Below are 18,409 nucleotides of genomic sequence, written 5' to 3' on the forward strand. Positions count from 1 at the left end.
AGGGTGATATCGCTGCCTCAGCTGAATACCCCCAGCTCGCTGCTCTGTGCGCGTGTGTGTGGTGGGCTCTGAGATAGGGATCTTGGGTTGCTGTCAGGCGGCAGCTGAAGTACCGCAAACCTCATTTCTCTGAGAGGAAGGCCTTAGGCTTTCATTCAGTTGCACCTTCAATGGATAATGCTCAAGTTTTTTTTTTTTTTGTTTGTTTGTTTTTTTCAGGGCTGGGTTTTTTTACACTCCAGGGTGCTCTGTCTTGTGCTGGAGCAGTGTGTGCAATGCACAGAGTGACGGGAGCAATGCAGAGTGCAAGGGCGAGAGATGATAGCCCTTCCCTACTAATCTCCTTGCACCCAGAATCTGTATGAGAGAGAACTGCCTTACATGCTAAAGCATTAATGTATTAGTGCTAAGAGCATTAGGGACTCAATTAGTTCTGTAACCTCCACACCCACCACGTGACCATGTTTTAAAGGGCTCCATCCCTGCCTGTAATTATTCATCATCTTATGCAGCTATAAGAACACACAACCATATGTCAGCAACAGGACTGATGTCTCCAGCTCTTCCTGCATGACACAAGCTTCTTGCAAGAATCAGATGCTTTGCAAGTGCTCGTGGCTGATTCCTATGGCCCTACCAGAACAATTCCACCTTGAGATCTTATCTTCAGACCCAAGGTAGTTTCTGCAAAGCAGAGCTTTGCATGGCTAGGTTGTTTCCACAGTCTTTTCACCTGCTTTTATCTGCGTAAGCCTGAATCCATCCCACCAACYGTTAGGCATGTAAGGAATAGAGATGGACATTCCTTAAGGAAGGTTTGGTGGGATGAATTCAAGCCATGTAGAAAGGTGGAAGTGGAGTATCCTGTGTGAGGAAGGCTCCTCTATTCTGAGGAATGATACAGCCTGAACTGGAGATGACCTTTGGCCCATGCTATCCTCCAGTCTGGGCCTGGGACTTACTTGGTCTGGACCAAAACCAGACCTGGGACTGTGCCAGCCATGTAACAGTGTAGGCAGATCAGTCCCCTCCCATTGTCTGCGCCCTGGTGTTGTTTAATTCAGTAGTCTCAGCCTAAACACTTTACTGGATTCAGAGAAAAGAAGAGGAAAAAGCTGGAAGCTAAGAATGAAGAAGGAGCTAGAGGTGGTTGAACCTTGGGGAAGAGAAAAGCTGACTAAGATCAGGCTTTGAACTGCCCAAAGGGGTGAAAAATACTACAGAAACACTTTCCTGAGGAGCTGTGACTGCATCCCACCTGGGAAATCCCAGTTTACCTGGAGATGGGGCTCCCAGATGGTCATACTGGACATGCACTGCCTATTGCCACAGACATTGATGGAGCTGGTGTTCTTCCTCCCTGGAGCTGACACAGCCAGCTCCTCCTGCACAGTGGAGGTCTCTGCATCCATCTGAGCCCTAAAACTTTCCAGATAGGGAGAACTGCATCCTTGCCCACCTCACTCCCAAACTTTTACCTTCTTGGAAAAAACTTTTTCAGGCAGAGATTTATTCACAGCTCTGGRGCTTGGGATATTCAATGGCAAACTTTAAGGGAGTGACTGGGCTGGGAAAGGGACTTGCTCTGGCTGCAAGGGAAGGCTGGATTGCCTCCATAAACATTGCTGGGAGTAGAACCATGGTGCCATGGTGCTGGGGAGACGGGCTGTGCTACCTAGCAACCCACTCTGGTAAGGATGGTGCTCTTATCAGCCGTAGGAGTGAGGGCAGTTGTCCAGCTTCAGGTAAAAGTAGTCTTTATTCATACAGATATTCTAAAATAGCCTTGGAATATCAGGAAGTAGATGGCCGGGGGACATGTAACATTGCTGAAGCCAGGGGAAGTGACCTGAGTTTCTCCTGGCCTCACCAAAAAGGGAAATGACTTTAAACTCCCTGACAGGGCAACAGGCAGGATCCACCATGTGTCYTTATGGGATTTAAAATTCATCCTCTCAGCTGCTTTGCTGAAACTCTGCTGAAACTCCAGACCTTTCTCTTGTTTTTTTCTTTTCACTTGGCTTTCTGCTTTCAGGGAGTTGTATGGTATGTATATTTTTTATCCCTGGAAACAGTAGCAGTGTTTTCTAATTGGGATATGGATCTTGGCTCTAGCTTCCCACTGCCTCCCTGCAATGCCAAAAGCCCCCTCACAACCACAGAAGAAGCCATTGCAAAGGGACATGACGAGCCTCCAAGGCATTGGTGTCTGTGACACGGTGGATATCCATGCTGGGAGTTGGCATGGTGGCAGCTGGCATGGTGGCAACCACGTGCATGGAGCCAGACTAAACTGCCTATTATTGCCTGCTAAAATGGAGCCAGAAAGATGATCTGCCAATGCTTTTCTACCTATCATGCTCCATGCCCTCAGGATTAGGATGAGGATTATCCTGTCCCCTTATTGCACTTTTCCACAAAGGAAGTGTGGCCTGATGACCTCCAGTAGGCTACAAGGAAGGAGACAGGACTGAGATCCACCTTCCTCTCCTACAAAAGCTGGGGTGAGCAGGGGCAGCCCTAGAGTGGAGTGTTTGGCTTTCAGCAACCCCAAGCCCTGAGGCTTGCATAGCCCCATGAATAAAGTCAATGTTTACCTTGTCTGTCCCTGGGAATCTCCGGGACACGGTGAAGCAGCTCCTCAGGGAGTCTCATCTGACATGTGGTGTGGGCTTTGGAGGCCCAAGCATGCTGCTCTGCTGTGCTCACTTTCTTCMTTGGTGCTAGCGGGAGGAAGGGCGCCAGCTTCTGCGGGAACTCCTGGGATGGGAGCCTTTCGACGAAGTCTGGGACCTGCGGCGAAGCATCCGGCTGGACATCCTCTACAACAGCATCATGTTTGCCGCAAGGAAAGGCCTCTCCTGGGCAGCAGTGGCAGCAGTGGGGAAGATTGCGGAGGAGCTCCTTGAGGAGATGAAAGGTGAAGGAGGGCTGAGCTAGTATGACCCAGGCTGAGCTTTCTGTCTCTTCTGTTTGCTGGAGGAGGGGGAAAGCTGAGAGACTAGCATCCTGAGGTCATTAGTAGAAGAAATAGTCCAAAATGCATCTTCCTTTTGTTCTGAGCACTCAGTACTTTGGCTGCACCTACAGCATGGTGTGTAGCACGCTGGATCCAGCCCTTAGGATGGCCTCATCCCATYTGGATAAGGAAAGGGGTATGACTTCAGGCTAGCATGTGAAACCCAGAGGTGTGTAGCAAACTTTGGATCTTCCCAGCCACTGGAGAGGAAAAGATGCCTGCAGAGGGGTTTTGATGTAGAGAGTGTAGGATGGCTAGCACAAATTCCAAGCTGTAGCAGGCAGACATTGTTTCAGAGAGGGAGTACAATTTGCATTATGTAAATAAAGGCAGAAAAATCCCTGGCAGTTTGATAGCTGCCCCAGCTTGGGAACAGCCCTGTGAGAGAAGGGTTTATTCAGAGCTGTGGTTACTGGGGACACCAGAAACAGTCATGTTCTGCTTCGCTCTGGGCTAAACGTCTGGGAGCGCAGCCCAGCAGAACAAGTCGGGTAGGGTTGCTGGCGTATTCATACTGGTGTGATTGGTATGAAATCATGCCCTCACCCTACCTCCCAGTGAGCTGCTGAAGAGCTTCCCTGTTTTGTAATAATGATGACAACATCCATCCATCCCCTGCCAAATGCGGATTTGAGTGCAGCGGGTAAACATACTGCACTCCTCTGTGCAGCTGGCCAAGGGCAGACTGGCAGCAAGGGGTCTGCTCCCAGCTCTACGTGTGCCTGTGGTTCRCAGAAGCAACTTGACTCAACATATACAAACACCCAGTATTGAGGTGTATGACAACTTGCTCCTTTGGAAAGCTTATCAGTAGACATTTTCCTTCTATAGAGAGGATATTCAGCCTGGAGGATAACATGTTACTGTTCCTACTAGCTCAAGGGGCCACTCCTTAGCTCAAAAAAATGAAGCTTTGTGCTTTGGTCTCAGGTTCCATCTAGACACTTTCCTCTATCTTTGTCTCTACCTTTTCAAAGTATACCTAAACTGTAGCAGAAGAGAGAAGTCAAGTCAAAGACTAAGACTTCTGTCRCTTGTATGGCAGCAATGAACATTATTTCTGGTTTTACTTACATCTTACATTGTTTTAGACTTACATACTTTCTTGGATATCAGGTCTAGATACATATTCTCCATTAAAAAAGGGTAAATCTAGAATAATGATGTTAAAGCTGAAGGAGCTACTGGAATTTTATGCCACTGAAATGAACCCAGAATTCAGCCCCTCACTTGCCTGTAGATGTTATAACCGTGTTCCGACATAATGGTCTGGCTAAGAGTAAGAAATTGGCTCTGTTGTATGGAGTTTCATGGATACCTGATTATGATACTGCTGCAAATCCCAGCGGAGATGGGTTACTCTTGGTGAACAGGTATTCCTTTACCAGGGATATGAATATATGGGGATCTTGAGGGCTTTACCCTGCAAGAACCTCAGTTTGCATTGTTTTAGAGGTTTCAGAGTGGGTAGAATCACTCAGTAGTTTAGTACTTCAGAATATCTGCACTGTTGTGGCCATTTATAACCATCATCAGGCTATTTGTTTCTTTCCCCCACTAGCTGCCAAGAAATAAATTAGAGTTAATACTTTGCTTGTTTGCTTATGAGATAATAGTCACTTCACACCATTGGGTGTGTCTGGTGTGTGCTCAGCACAGCTCTGAGCAGTGATGGGTAGTCACCTTTTATTGTGGAGCTTGGTGTGAACTTCCTTAAAGTTTCCTTTACAGGCAGTGTTGGCAGAGAAAGCCTGCAATTTGGGACTTGTCCTAGGCTCTTGACAGAATTGCAGAGTGCTATAGTTTGGAAGGGACCTCTGGAGGTCTCCGGCCCAACCCTCTCATTCAGAGCAGAGTGACTTTAAAGTTAAATCCAACTTCAAAGTTATAACATATTGCTGAGGGCCATGCCCTGCCATATTTTGAATATCTCCAAAGACAGAAATCCCACTGCCTCTCTGGTACCTCTTAAAATTTTTGACTGTCATCATGGTGCCTTTTTTTTGCCCCCTAATATCTAACGGGGATTTCTGCTGTTGCAGTTGGCGTCCATTGATTCTTGTCCTTTCTCTATGGACATCCAAGAGTCTGGCTCCACCTTCTCTATACCCTCCCATTAGGTGGTTGAAGACAGAAATGAGATTTCTCCTCAGATGTTTCCAATTAGGACTCAACAAGCTCAGCTCACTCAGTATCTCCTTGTAAATCCTGTGCTCTAGCCTCCTAGCTGTCTTGGTAACCCTCTGCCGGATTCTTTTCAATTTGTCAATGTCTTTCTTGCCCTGGGAAGCCCAAAACCAGAGACAACATTCCAGATGCAGTTTCACATGTGCCARATACTTCCATACAAGGGAGAATAAGTCTCTGCTGTTTGTTACACTTCAGAAGGTGTGAAAAGGCTGATTTTCCTTGTGGGCTGTTTTTCCATCCATCTCCTTGTCATTTTGAAATTCCTTCTTACTTGAACTGATTCAGGCAGGAATCTGACCTAAACTAAGCTAACAGAGAAAGATGTTAGATCCTTTTATCCTTCATTCTCCTACTGAGAATGAGAAGGATGGAGTAGGTAATGAGAGAAAGCAGTAGCAAAACCACATCAACACAGTTCAGCAGGAGATGCCCACGTAACAGATGAGTGAGATCTTCTTATCTTCTGTCCAGGACGGAAAGAGAACAGGGAACGGTACTATCTCCAGGTACGAAGTTTTGCGTGATATGCATCTCACTCATCTTTTGGAGGTGGTCCATGTCCACCACACTGGCAAAGAGAGATAATAGAGCTTCGTGCTGATGCTTGGGTAAGCCTGCTTGCCCCCTGGGGTTTTTAGTGTACCTAYGGAATGAAACTAAGATGTCGCTAATGCAAAATTCATCAGAGAGCTGGTGCATCTGGCTGAAGGGCACTTGGAGCCCACGGGACCTAAGCACCATATTGAAGGTGCAGAACTGAAGCGAATGCCCTAATCTGCCCTGGATTAGACCCGACATAGGGAAGTTTGGCAGATTTGGTCTTCTGACACTCATGGAGCTGTTTACTCATATGGTAATGCCGGACCTGTTCACACAAATTACGGTTGGTCACATTTGCATAATGCTGATTTCAGAGGTGAATTATTGTCACAGTCAACTTGTTTCTACCRCAGACTTTATCCATTCAGCACGTTTGATATGGGATGAGAGCTCAGCTTGACGAATTTGCTGCAGGGTGGATTTTGAGGGGAAGGAAAAAGGAAAAGGGAAGCACAGCTGGAGAAGTAGCTGAGCATTACTGCGTAATTGCTTCTGGATTGCTAGATTTAGACAGAATTTAGCAAAGGGTTAATAATGGAGGTGGAGATTTTTGYTGCCTGCTGACTCTTTTGATTAGAGGATGAGTTTAATAATAATTCATTACTTATTTGTTTTGGCAAATAATACAACTTCAGCCATGGATCAAACAACCCCCAAACCTCACTGTGCTTCCTAACCCAGAGGTCTCACAATTTGGCTATCCTCCTTACAGAAATGTAGCCTTTCATTACTTTCGTGACACTATACAGGATCAGGGCAGTATTTTTTTAGMTTTCTCTTTGAAATAAAAATCTATTCAGGACATCCACTTCTTCTTAACAATTAGATTAAATTTTAATTAAACATCACTAAGAAATTAAATTTCCCTGTGCAATGAGCTGGGTCAGGAAGGGCCATGGGGTGTTCTGACGAAGTTGCAAGCTTTTCTCAACTTTCAAAGGGGAGGGATCAATGCTGATTCATTCATAATCAGCCCACTGAATAATGCATGTGACACTAATGATAGCGTGAAGTCCTGAGAAGAGCCAGAGTATACCTCCACAACCAATTATTTTGAGGGGAGAAATGGAAAAAACTTTCAGTTTAAGATGACAGGATGGAAAGTACAACTTTGAGGATTTAGTGAGTGCCTGATAAATATCTGGAGTGCATTTTCATGGATAATTCAGGAATAGCCTTCTGTGCTCTCACTGTATTACTGCATTTTCTCCTGTCTCTCCCTCTTGCAGAAGTACTAATAGAAAATAAGCCCTGAGACAACTTGTGCTCTCACTTAATCCAAACAAAATCAGAGACCAGCAAAGGAGGAAATCAGAGGTGCAGGTTACTGGAACAGAAAAAGGAGGCTGTGGGGGATCAGAAGCAGTGAGACCCTGGGAGATGTGGGGCTCTAAAGAGAAATTCCTCTCATATTGCCCCTACAGGCCTAGAGATTTTCTCTGATTAGCCCCTGCTTAGCTGGATTTTTAAACAGAGACCCTGAGGTTAATGGCTGCAACCACAGCATATGTCTTTGGTTAAGCTATAATTTTAAGCCAGGCTAAACTACTCAATATTCAAAGYGAAGGAAGGTTTTTCCTGCCTTGCCCCGTCTTGCAGGACGTCTCCAGGGTGAGGGACATTTCTGAGCTGGAGGAGCGAAGCCAGCTAACGTGGCTGCAGCACAGAAAGGGCTATGCCTGGCAGCAGCCGATGTTGAGATGAGATGAGATGAAACGAGATGAGATGAGATGAGATGAGATGAGATGAGATGAAAGATCAAGTTTCTGAGTAGTGGAAACACAGCTTTTCTGGTTCATTCTCTGACCTTGCTCCTTGCTTTGCTGGAGGCCAACGGGAGGCCAAGATTATATCTCAGGGATGAAGCCTATTTTAACTGGCAGTTTGAAGAAAGAGATGGAAATGTGGGTTTAGGGGCAGACTGTGCTTTCCTCCTCCCCCTATCCCAAACTTGGGAGCAGCAAGTGGAGGCGGTCGATTGTGCAGAGTGGAGGGGCTCTAAGGTACTGAGCGAACAGAGGCAAGAGCAGAGGTCTGCGCTGTGTACAGCCATAACGCGGAGGAAGAGGGAGCCGAGATGAGACCCACAAAAGTCCACGAGGGCCATTTRCTTAACAGTGAAAGTCTGATGAGGGAGCAATGGGCTCAGATATGGCCCATTAGGGAAAGGACTTGGAGGAGTGCAGGAGGGATTGAGGGAAATTAGGAGTGTGGGAAAGAGAAGGGTGGTTGCAATTGTATGGTCAAGAGGGACCTACCACAAACTTCAGAAGTGGTTTGGATGGGGCAACCTGATTTTAGAGACTGAATGAATACAGACATGCAGATGCTGCCAGCTGGCCTGGAGGTCAGACAGTCAGTTACTGTTGCAGCTTTGCTTCCTACTACTAGCAGAGCCAAGGATGTGTCCCAGCCCAGGACGCAGCCTGTAGAGGTATGGCCACGTATTGCTGCAGCCACTCAGTAGCTCCCTGTAGCTCTTCCTTMATCTCAGTCCATAGCTGAAATGACAGGAGTGGCACCAGTTAATTCCATACAGCTTTGTCTCTCTCCTGAGAGCTACAGTCCTGCTTTTCAAGATGTGAATAGGAATYGTCCATTCCCACCTAGCTTCCTACATGATTTCAGCTCCTCCAAGGCTTCCTGCAATTCCCTGCTGCTCAATGACTTTTCCCTACTCTTCCCACGTCTGGGACATGGTTCCCAATCACATCCATCCATATCATGCCACAGCTGTTCCCTATGCAGTGTGGTACTGTACTATAGGCCATGAGTAGATTTAAATACCAGAGGGATCAGCTTCCCTCACCCTCTTTCCATAGCTAAGCAATTTCATCGACGTCCATCCACTCTGAGTTTACACTACTACATTAGGATTGGCTTCTGGCTCCACACCTTTGCTAATAAATGGGTTGTGGAGCAGATGCCAGCGTGGATGTTATCCTGGGAATCAAATACCAGACTCCACCTTGGAAGTGTCAAAACACATCAGCACCACATAACTTCAGGCTCATGGGAGGTTATACTGAAAGAACATTAAAAGTGTATTAAATATAAGCTCTTTGTGCCCTAGTTAGAGGAATGAATGTACCAGAAAGCAGAATTTGGATCTTAGCAGACCTATAGGCTGTGCTTTGTCTTCTCAGTTGCTCTTGCGTAGCCGTGCAGAGGCCCACGTCCCTTGCAGATAGCTGCCCATAACTAGTGTGACCACAACCTGAACTGCCTAAGCATTAAGTAACTTCAACAGCTTCAGGGAGCTCAGGGCCTTCAGAATCGGCTTGAGATCTCTTTCTGCTACAGCTATCCTTTTCATTCAGCATAGGTGTGCTACTAATTCTTTGTGCTACGTGTAACTTTCCTGTGCACTTCCCTATGTCAGGAATGTCGATGTCTCTTCTGCCTGCTCCTTTCCGGCAGGTCTCAGGGCACAATCACAGCACCTCATTCCATTCTGTGTAAYGCAGCTGTAAATCCAGGGGAACTCTTTGTGCTTCGGTGGATCTACCTCACATGGTTGTAGTGTGATTAAGTGTTAAGGGAGGTGCAATAAAGGGGTAGAATAAACTACAGCTGGTGGGCCAGAGTTTACTTACAGTGAAGTAAGTAAGAAGTTCCACTGAATTTTAGGAGGTTACACTCAGTGAAACCTGCATGTGGTTGCAGTGAGGCCATATCCCAACRTATGTTGACTCAGTGTTATCAGCCTGCTGGATCCTCAGTTTGTGAGGATGAAGGGCTTCCTTTTTGCTCTTGGTACAGAAGCTGGCGTGTGGCATTGCTGGACCTTGGCTGAAGTCCTSTGGCAGTTCAGTGAAAATAACAATATTTACACACGAAGTAAAACAAGAAGGGTGAATCAGCAAATCTGGGTCTTGTTGTCYACCCTACTCTGGGCTCTTTATGTGATATTGGGATTCATTTAACCTAGCCTAAACATTGGCTAAGTCCAACCTTGCTGCTCTGGCCTCCCTTTATATGTTATGTAGGCTACCCTAAAGACTGGAGAATGAATGAAAGATGCTCTTCCAAAGGACAAGTTGTCTCATTTTAAGGCATCCAGACCACCTCTGAAGTGACTCCCTCCTCCACTTTGGCTAGGAGGAGCTTAAGGAAATCAGCTCAGGCTTGGATTTTTAGGCTGGGGAGTCCCATGGCACCAGCACTGGTACAGCATCATTCACACTTAAACAGTTAACGCAGATCTTGGCATGGTTTTTGCTTGGRCCAGCTAGCACTGACGGAGGCAATTCCTGCGCAGTTTGGGAGTTAGCACYGACCAAGGACTTTCCCAGTAGGCAATGTGGGTGTGCCATCCTGACAGGGWGTTTAACAGCATGGCTGAAGTGAGATCATAGCAACTTGGCCAGGGAAYGGGCTTGGCAGTATTTAGGTGGCTAACAGATGTAACCCTAAGTGGCTAAATATAGATGGAATAAATAGCATCCCAAATTTCTTTGTGATGCTATGATTGATGTTGAGGCTTTTCCTGCCACTTTCACCACCTGAACATCTGCCAGCACTGTGAATGGAGCTGTAGTGTAAATTTGAGGGAGTATTCTCTTGCCTTCAGTTCCTCAGGTATAATATTAGCAGTCATGMTAATAAACAGTAGTGATGAATTCTTTCTCCACTTGCATTGCGAGCTGTTGTGCCGATTGCAGAGCCAAGTGCTACAGAGACAGGCTTATATTGCACTGTGCACCTTGAATGAAGACTGTCCCTGAGCCTGGCTGACACTTGTGTGTCACTATGATAAGGATTTTGTCTCTTCCTTGTTGTCCTGCTGAGAAATGTGTGCAAAACTGCTGAATTTTGGGAGTTATTTATTGCAGAGTTTCTYCTGATACATGCACAATGGATGTAGGCTCCTCCTCTGTGTATGAATCCATATTTGCAGAAGGTTGGTGGGATATTCAGATGCTTTGCTCAGTAATAACCCATTCTTCATCTGACGGGGTCACTGAAGGATTTGCATGCTTGGGCAGACTAAGGTGCACACAGTCAGCTCCTCACCATCACTCCCCTAACACCATTCCTGTGAYGTGACTCATTCGTGGACATCAAGCCTGAAGAAAGCCAGGGAGATGTGCCTCCAAATGAGAACGCTGGATGTCAGGCCCCCAATCCTCTTGAAATTCAGGTCTTTCAGACATTTCCCATCAAAAAGCATCGAGGGAATAGTGCACTTAATCACCACATCAGTTTATTCAACACGGCTTCTCTTCCATTCCCCAACAGGCTTGGTTGTGCTTTTGCCATGTGTTACTGGAAGGACTGTGGATCTTTCTCAATAGTCAAACATCTTCATGCCAATAACTTCATCTCCCAAGGCTCAACCTATTACTACAGACATTCCTCCAAAAAGGCACCAATCTCTCTCCAACTCATTATTGTCAAATTGGAGGAAAATGTAATAACAACGTGCATTCACCCAGCTCTCTAGGATTTTGTGGAGTATAACGGATGCTAAATAATTAAGCTTCCCTGTTCCCTTAAGGGAAAAATTACCATTCCTGTACAGCAGACATGTTAACCAGCATCCAGGGAGGTTAAGGGACTTGTCAAAGGGTATGTAGTGATTTGGGGGCAGAAGCAAGACTRTAAGTGTCCTGTAAAAAGTCCTGACTCACTCCATGGGTAATTATTGTCTGCCATTAACGTAACTCAGCCTGCAATGTTAGGAAAGAGATCACTATTTCCTACTATCTCCAAACGTATGTAGTCTCCACACCCGAGTTTTAGTATATGCCAATTCTGTAAATGTCATTTTATGACTTGGATGAAATCAATAACCAATTAGACAATCTGAATTGCTCTCTCAGTTTAGAGTATCATAATTCTTCCTTTGATAAAAAGTAGCCTTTCAAAAAACATTCTCATAAATTTTTCATTTTTGTGAAAAACATCTCTTCTCTGATCCAGTTCTGTTATGTTTAATTGAAAGCAGTAGTCTATCAGTCTTATGTATTTATTGAAACCTTGTATTTTCAATCAGTAAGAAAAATTGTTCCCCAATCGAAGTCAGAGTTCTTTAGCAGGCTTTRTAATATTGTCAATACATTTTAATAATCTGGAAGGAATATACTTAAAAACAATGAAATGAGGAGAAGGACAGCTTTCTGTTTGGAAATACTGCAAAATGACAGTATGGTGGGAATCTTGAAATTTCCTCACAAAGCTTCACTGGCTGGTGTTGCCTCCAGTGAACTCTGCACAGACTGRGAAAGGACTATGTGATGGAAACCCTATCTCTACCTCTACTGATGTTATATTGAGTCTCTAAATACTACCAAACTGCAAGGTTAGGTGTAATAATTTAAATTCCCTTTCACTTCCCCTCAAATATTTCCCCTTCAGACTGCGTGCGTTAGGAACTGTTTCCAATATTAGAAGAGGCTCCCATCAGAAACCTTAGGGTGATGTAGGAGCTTTAGCTCCCAGACAATTTCTGAGGAACACACCCCAGCAATTCCCTTTTCTCTCTTGACTATAAAGGCAATCTGGTTCTCAAGCTGATGTCTGCTTTATAGACATTAGAGGTGGAATTCAGCTCACCTGCTTTTAGGTGTTTCCATTGAGTTTGACTCCTACTCCTGAACTTGAGTACACAAATATCCCATCTGTCCAGGTTCTTCCCTTTCTCCCTGCCAAATAACCCAATCCTTTAATCTTATAAGACACCTCAGTGCTGAAAGCATCCTCAGTTTTACAGGATGAGAAATYAGGATGAGAAAGATGTGGCGATTTGCCCAGAGTCATGTAGCAGGTTATGGCATGACCAAGAATTGACGCCTGGGAGCCTGGCCAGTCCTGAGTAATTGTGCGTCATGGAAATGTCATCCTGTGAGGAGCTCATCTCAAATCTTGTCTTGCAGATGAGGCACTGCTCATAGAGTTGGCTTGTGTAGATTCTCTGATGGCTAGTAATAGAGTTGAGCGTGTGCTGTGGCCCTATGCTCAGAGGGCAAAGTGTCTGAATTCTGCCCAGATGTATTCAGCTGAAATTATCTGAGCTTCACATCATCAGGACTTCTTCCACTTTCTCAAATTGGATTGAAACTGGCCAAAAGATTTAAAAGTAATGGGGGAGGGTGGAATAGACATGGATAAATAGTGAGATTGCAGAAGCCACATTTCCATAGGAAACCAAGTTATAAATATCCTTCTTCACATACGTACAGTAAAAGCAGTTCCAAAGGAATCTTAACAGGATGTTATCTCTAAAATTAAGTTCTTATGGCTTGATCTATTTCTTTTAAAGGCTGAGAGTGTTTGCTAAACAAGAAAGGTTCAGGGTTGGGCATTTTATATTTTCACTATGTTCTCTTTAAACTACAAAGACTAAATTGTCCTCAAAACTGATACATCTGAGTAGTAAAATGAATTTTAACTTGGCCAAGATGCTCTTAATTGCAGCTAATGAAAAGAGATAAGAATAGTGCATGAAAAATATCAAATTTTCCATTTTCTATTAATGTTCTGCAGGAGTCTGGGTTTTGCTATGAAATATGTTACGTTTAAAAAAGAAATATGCATCATTTCTCAAAAACTTCAAACAACCTCACTCTGAYGGGTCAATCATCATTTTAGTTTTCTTTTATGTATGTGGGTCATTAAACAGGAGAGAAAASTGAAAAAGTTCTATAAAATCCGTTTTCTCTTTGAGCATGTTTAAGGAGAACTAAGCAAAACCTGGAATTTTCTTTAAGTTTCTTTTTCTTTTGCTTAGAAGGATGTTTTCTGCACGGAAATCATCAACGGAAAATGTTTGACCAGCTGTACTCTTATCTTTATATCTGGAAACACATCCAATACATGGAAATCCCCACCTCACTTGAAGTTTCGAGGAGGTGACTGGATTTTGTGCTCATGCTTATTTCAATATGAGTAAGTGTTTTAGCATTTGCTTTTGTTTGCTATCCATCCACTCCAGTAGAAGGAAAAATACAGGAGAATTTCCACTTTTCCCATGACAGTGCACAGTCACTCTGCAAGGACCAGATACATCTCTGCCTGTAAATCTTTGCAGTTCCTCAGCCTTAGCTCCTTCTTCTGACTTCAGGGAATTTTAATCTGGAAATTAACTTCCAGCTAGCAGGAAAGAGYAGAGGCCTTCTGGATACATCTATTCATCAGAGTCAAGACATGGGCTGGCCACCAGAGCTTCATCATTCACGTTGTTGTTAACATAGTCCTTGGATTGACTTTGACCTGAGCCCATTGACACAGGCCCTAGGAGTCCCCAACCATGGGTCAGGAATTAGCATGGGCCAGGGGCCATTCCCAGAAGGTTGCTCAGATGAATCCACCTTGTTCTGAAGAAGGTTTAGTTGGCCAGACCAGGCCAGTTCACCACAGAGGCAAAGCATGTTTTGTGAGAAATTATCTGGGTTCATCCTGGAGTGGTTTTCTTTCTCCTGAAGATAATGATTCAGGTACACCTTCATACCATGCAGTAAAGTAGTAGAAGGGAGTTGTCCTTGGGTGAATGCTGAGCTACCAAAATGCAGGTCCAACTACTTTCCAAGTACTTTACTACTCATATGCCTCTAGGCAGAGATTTCTGGGTTATTGTGGAGAATCTGTAAACAAGAATTGGTTTAACAGTTCTTTGGAAATAGCAGCCTCCCACCTTCTGCCCAGCCCAGATAGAAATTGCAGGAAATGAAAATAATAATAATAAAGGGGAGGAGGAAGTTAAGCTACTTTTTCCCATGCTGTTTCACAGAATTGGTAAGGTTGGCAGGGACCTCTGGAGATCATCTAGTCCAACMYCCCTGCTCAAGCAAGGTCACCTAGAGTATGTCAGACAGGATTGCATCYAGGCRGGCCTTGAAGATCTCCAGAGAAGGAGACTCCACAACCTCTCGGGGCAACCTGCTCCAGTGCTCCGTCACTCTCACAGGGAAGAAATTCCCCCTCATGGTCAGGCRGAACTTCCTGTGCTTCAATTTCTGCCCATTGCTCTTGTCCTGTCACATGGGACAACTGAAAAGAGTTTGTCCCCGTCCCCTTGACACCCTCCCTTCAGGTACTTGTACACACTGATCAGATCCCCCCTCAGTCTGCTCTTCCCCAGGCTGAACAGGCCCAGCTCTCGCAGCCGTTCCTCACAGGGCAGGTGCTCCAGCCCTCTGATCATCTTCGAAGCCCTACGCTGGACTCTCTCCAGTAGCTCCATGTCTCTCTTGGACTGGGGAGCCCAGAACTGGACACAGTACTCGAGATGAGGCCTCTGCAGGGCTGAGTAGAGGGGCAGGATCACCTCCCTCCACCTGCTGGCAACACTCTTCCTAATGCACCCCAGGAGACCATTGGTCTTCCTGGCCACAGGGACACATTGTTGGCTCATAGTCAATTTGTCATTCAGCAGCACTTCTCTGCAGAGCTGGCTGCGTCATTTCAAAGAGAGAGTACCAAAACAGTGCATGTTGATAGCTGCATGGCTCTTGAAAGCTCATTTAGGCTTKCATTCACTCACCTTTATGCACATACAAAGTCTCTAAATTAGCTGCGTCGTTTCTCTCAGGAGTCCATGGAAAGAGCTGACCACCTCTGAAGAGTTAGTAAGATCTTAAAGCAGGAGACTCACTCCTGGAAGAGCCTCTCTCTTTTCATTAGGCTGAACCCAGGTCTCAGGAGCTGTTTTAATCTCTTTCCAGGTCTAACCATTTCCCAGGCCCTCCAAGTCTTCCAGGACAAAGTCTCAGCATGTGAGCCGAAGTTGAGGCCACTCAAGCCGGGCATTTTGTGTGATTACTTTCTCAACACGTACTTCAAACATTTCCACCTCTACCAGTTCCTGCTGTGCCACAAGAGAGCAGTGCAGCAGAGCTATGCCACCCTGGAGGTTTGTGTGCCCCCACATCCCCTTCCACTGGAGGCTGGCGTGGATGTAGAGGTTGAAAAACRCCAGCAGCAAATTGCTGCCTTGTCAGCGGCCGAGACCCAAAAACGTACCAATGTGTTGCATCTCCGAAAGATGCTGAAGGCGGAGAAGGATACCATCCTGGAGAAAGTGTACAAAAAGCTGGAAGACCCAAGTGAGAAGCTAGACAGAGAGGTAAAACCCCCTTTTAAACTGAGAGTGATACAGTTGGATGCAGCACTTAAAGCAGGCCGAAAAGGTTGGGGGTGGCTCTAAGCCTCTGCCATCAATTCGCTCTCTGACTCGGAGAAAATCACTTGAACTTTATATCTCCTTATTTTCCAGTATTTCATATATGAGGCTGAAGGAGAAGATGAGACATGCCCAGTGGAGCTTGTCTTTGATATATAAAAATTAATTTATTTCTTTTGCCATCCCATACTGTTGAGTATGGTTTTCCTCTATGTTTTATATTTAATTTAATTTGATTTAATTTKATTTAATTTTATTTATTTTAATTTTTTGCCAAGCTTTGACTGTAGAAACTAATCTATCTGAGGATAACTCCTCTAATTCCTCATTACAGCAACTCCTGCTTATGTCCCACAAAGAGACTATGGTGCAAGATCCTGCCATTCTTCAAAGAGACCAGTGATATCAGTAGGAGTAATGGGTGCATGAAATCTATAGTATTTGGCTTTTTTTTTCATGCAGTCTGGACTATATTGCCACTTCTGGTTTTAGCTCATGCCTCAGCCACGAAGCATTGATAACAATTTTTTTAAAAGCAAAAAAACAACAAAAAACCCCATGTGCTCAGAAAAGAAATAAAACCAAAAAAACGGATGCACATACACACACACACAAATACACACACAGACCTGCTTCAGCTTGCTTTACAGGTTCTCAGCCTGGGAGCAAACCACTTGGGAAATTTAATTAAACTTTAATGAGATACTTTGATTGTTGGGCTGTATGCCTGGTGGAATTAATGTACAATGAAGGGGCGCCTCGTCATGCTGCTGGCAGTAGCTGGCAAGTTCATGTAGAGCAGAGCATGTCATCCTAAATCACCTTTTGAACTCAGGAAAGCAGCAGGGAAGAACAACCAGGAAGCTCTAATGGGTTTTTTAATTACGGCAAGTCCCTTACATGTCAGTCCCATACATTGAAAAAGGAATTCTCTCTAAGTTGCTTTGGGGGCTTTCAGGAGGCTGGAGAAGGCAGGGCATGCAGGGTGCTGTTGGTGGTGCCCTGGGTTGAGGGTTTTCTTTTCTTCCTCTGGAGTCAGTAGGGAAGGGCTGGTTCATAATGTAATGCTGGTTTGGAAAGGACCATGCAGCCTCATGAGATTCATGCAACCAATTCCCACTTCTCAAAGCTGGGCATCTACCTTGAAAGAAGATGCATCATGGATTTGCTCCCTCCCCCRGATCCCAGAAGTCCCTTCCAACCTTAATGGTTCTGTGAAAAGCTGTTGCAACAGGTTGGACCTGTGACTGCCACCCACCAAGCAAATGGGGTTCCAAAGAAACAGGGGCATTGCACACTCACCATGGCGTTCTGCTGCACAGGACTCCTTATGGAGAGGATACTTGTTTGAAAGAGACATCCCCCTTTTCAGTATCTCGGGGGTGAGTCCCACATGCTGGAAGAGAAGAAAGCTGGAGGGTTTACAAAGGAGAATCATAGGACAATTCAGGTTGGAAGGGACTTCTGGAGAGCTCTATCCCAACTCCTACCCTTTGCTTAAAGCAGTGCCGACTTAGAGCAGGACCTTGTTGAGCTAAGTTTTGAATAATCTCCAGGGGTGGAGATCCCATGGTCACTCTGGGACCTTGTCCCCACACTGTACTTCCAGAATTTCACTTGMTTCAACTTGTGTCTGTTGCATTTTATTCTTTCGCTGTGCATCTCTAATGCACAGAGATACTGCTTCTGTCCTCTCTACAGCCTCCCATTAGGTACTCGGGCCTTCTTTTCTCCAAACCGAGCTCTCTCAGCCTCTCCTTACATATCACGTGTTTCAGGAGAATTTTAGCCATTCTGGTAAGCTGGACTTGTTCCTGTTTGCCAGTAAGAAGCAACTTTAAAAGGAGAAATCCCAACCTTCTTGTGTTTCCATTTGCTCCTTTAGAGCCTGGAGACCTTAGTAGAAGAGGTGATCAGAATCGAGGCGGAAACCACACGTGAGATCTTCCAGGCTGAGATCCAAGCCACCTTTGAAATCCTGGAGCTGAGACTCCAGAAGAAGATACTGGCCTTGAAGCCACCTGTTCCTAATCTTCCACCTCTTGTCCCTGCTGTCCAAACCAAGAAGGCACCTAAACCTCGTGAAAGGAAAAAGAAGAAATGAGGATGTGTCGGCTTGTGTGGCACCTGGTRGAAATTCTCCAGAAATACTCTGTGGCCATGGTTCATTCTTTTTGGGTCTCTGAGTTGACTTTTGGGGCACCCCATATACACCATGCTGCTTTATTCTCACCAGATTAAATAAAGTTTAGAGAGCCAAAACCAAATTGGTACAGCAAATAAACCTTGGTGGAGGCTGATGGTGGGGGTGGAGGGASGAGACTTATTGTGAATTCAGCTCCAGGAGCTACTTTTTAATTTCCTCAAAATTTCCCCAGGCAACAGCTAGGCTGGCCCCAAGCTRGTAACAGAGCAGGACAAGCCCTCTTTAACATTTTACAGTGTCCAACCCAAGGCAGCCCTAGAGATCCCAGTTT

The 18,409-nt window shown here is 45.2% G+C and overlaps 1 protein-coding gene across 1 annotated transcript; it reads left to right on the plus strand.

Annotated features, from left to right (window-relative positions):
• The first annotated feature begins 1,697 nt into the window (after positions 1-1,697).
• CUNH8orf74 (chromosome unknown C8orf74 homolog) lies at positions 1,698-18,036 on the plus strand. Its single transcript, XM_085306499.1, has 4 exons — positions 1,698-1,745; positions 2,728-2,920; positions 15,475-15,875; positions 17,818-18,036. Exons 1-4 carry the CDS (start codon positions 1,698-1,700, stop codon positions 18,034-18,036), a joined length of 861 nt encoding a protein of 286 aa, XP_085162625.1.
• The last annotated feature ends 373 nt before the right edge of the window (positions 18,037-18,409 follow it).

Source organism: Rhea americana, unplaced genomic scaffold (genome assembly GCF_003343005.1).
Source record: "Rhea americana isolate MKP2758 unplaced genomic scaffold, rheAme1 scaffold_240, whole genome shotgun sequence".
NCBI classification, from domain to species: Eukaryota; Metazoa; Chordata; class Aves; order Rheiformes; family Rheidae; genus Rhea; species Rhea americana.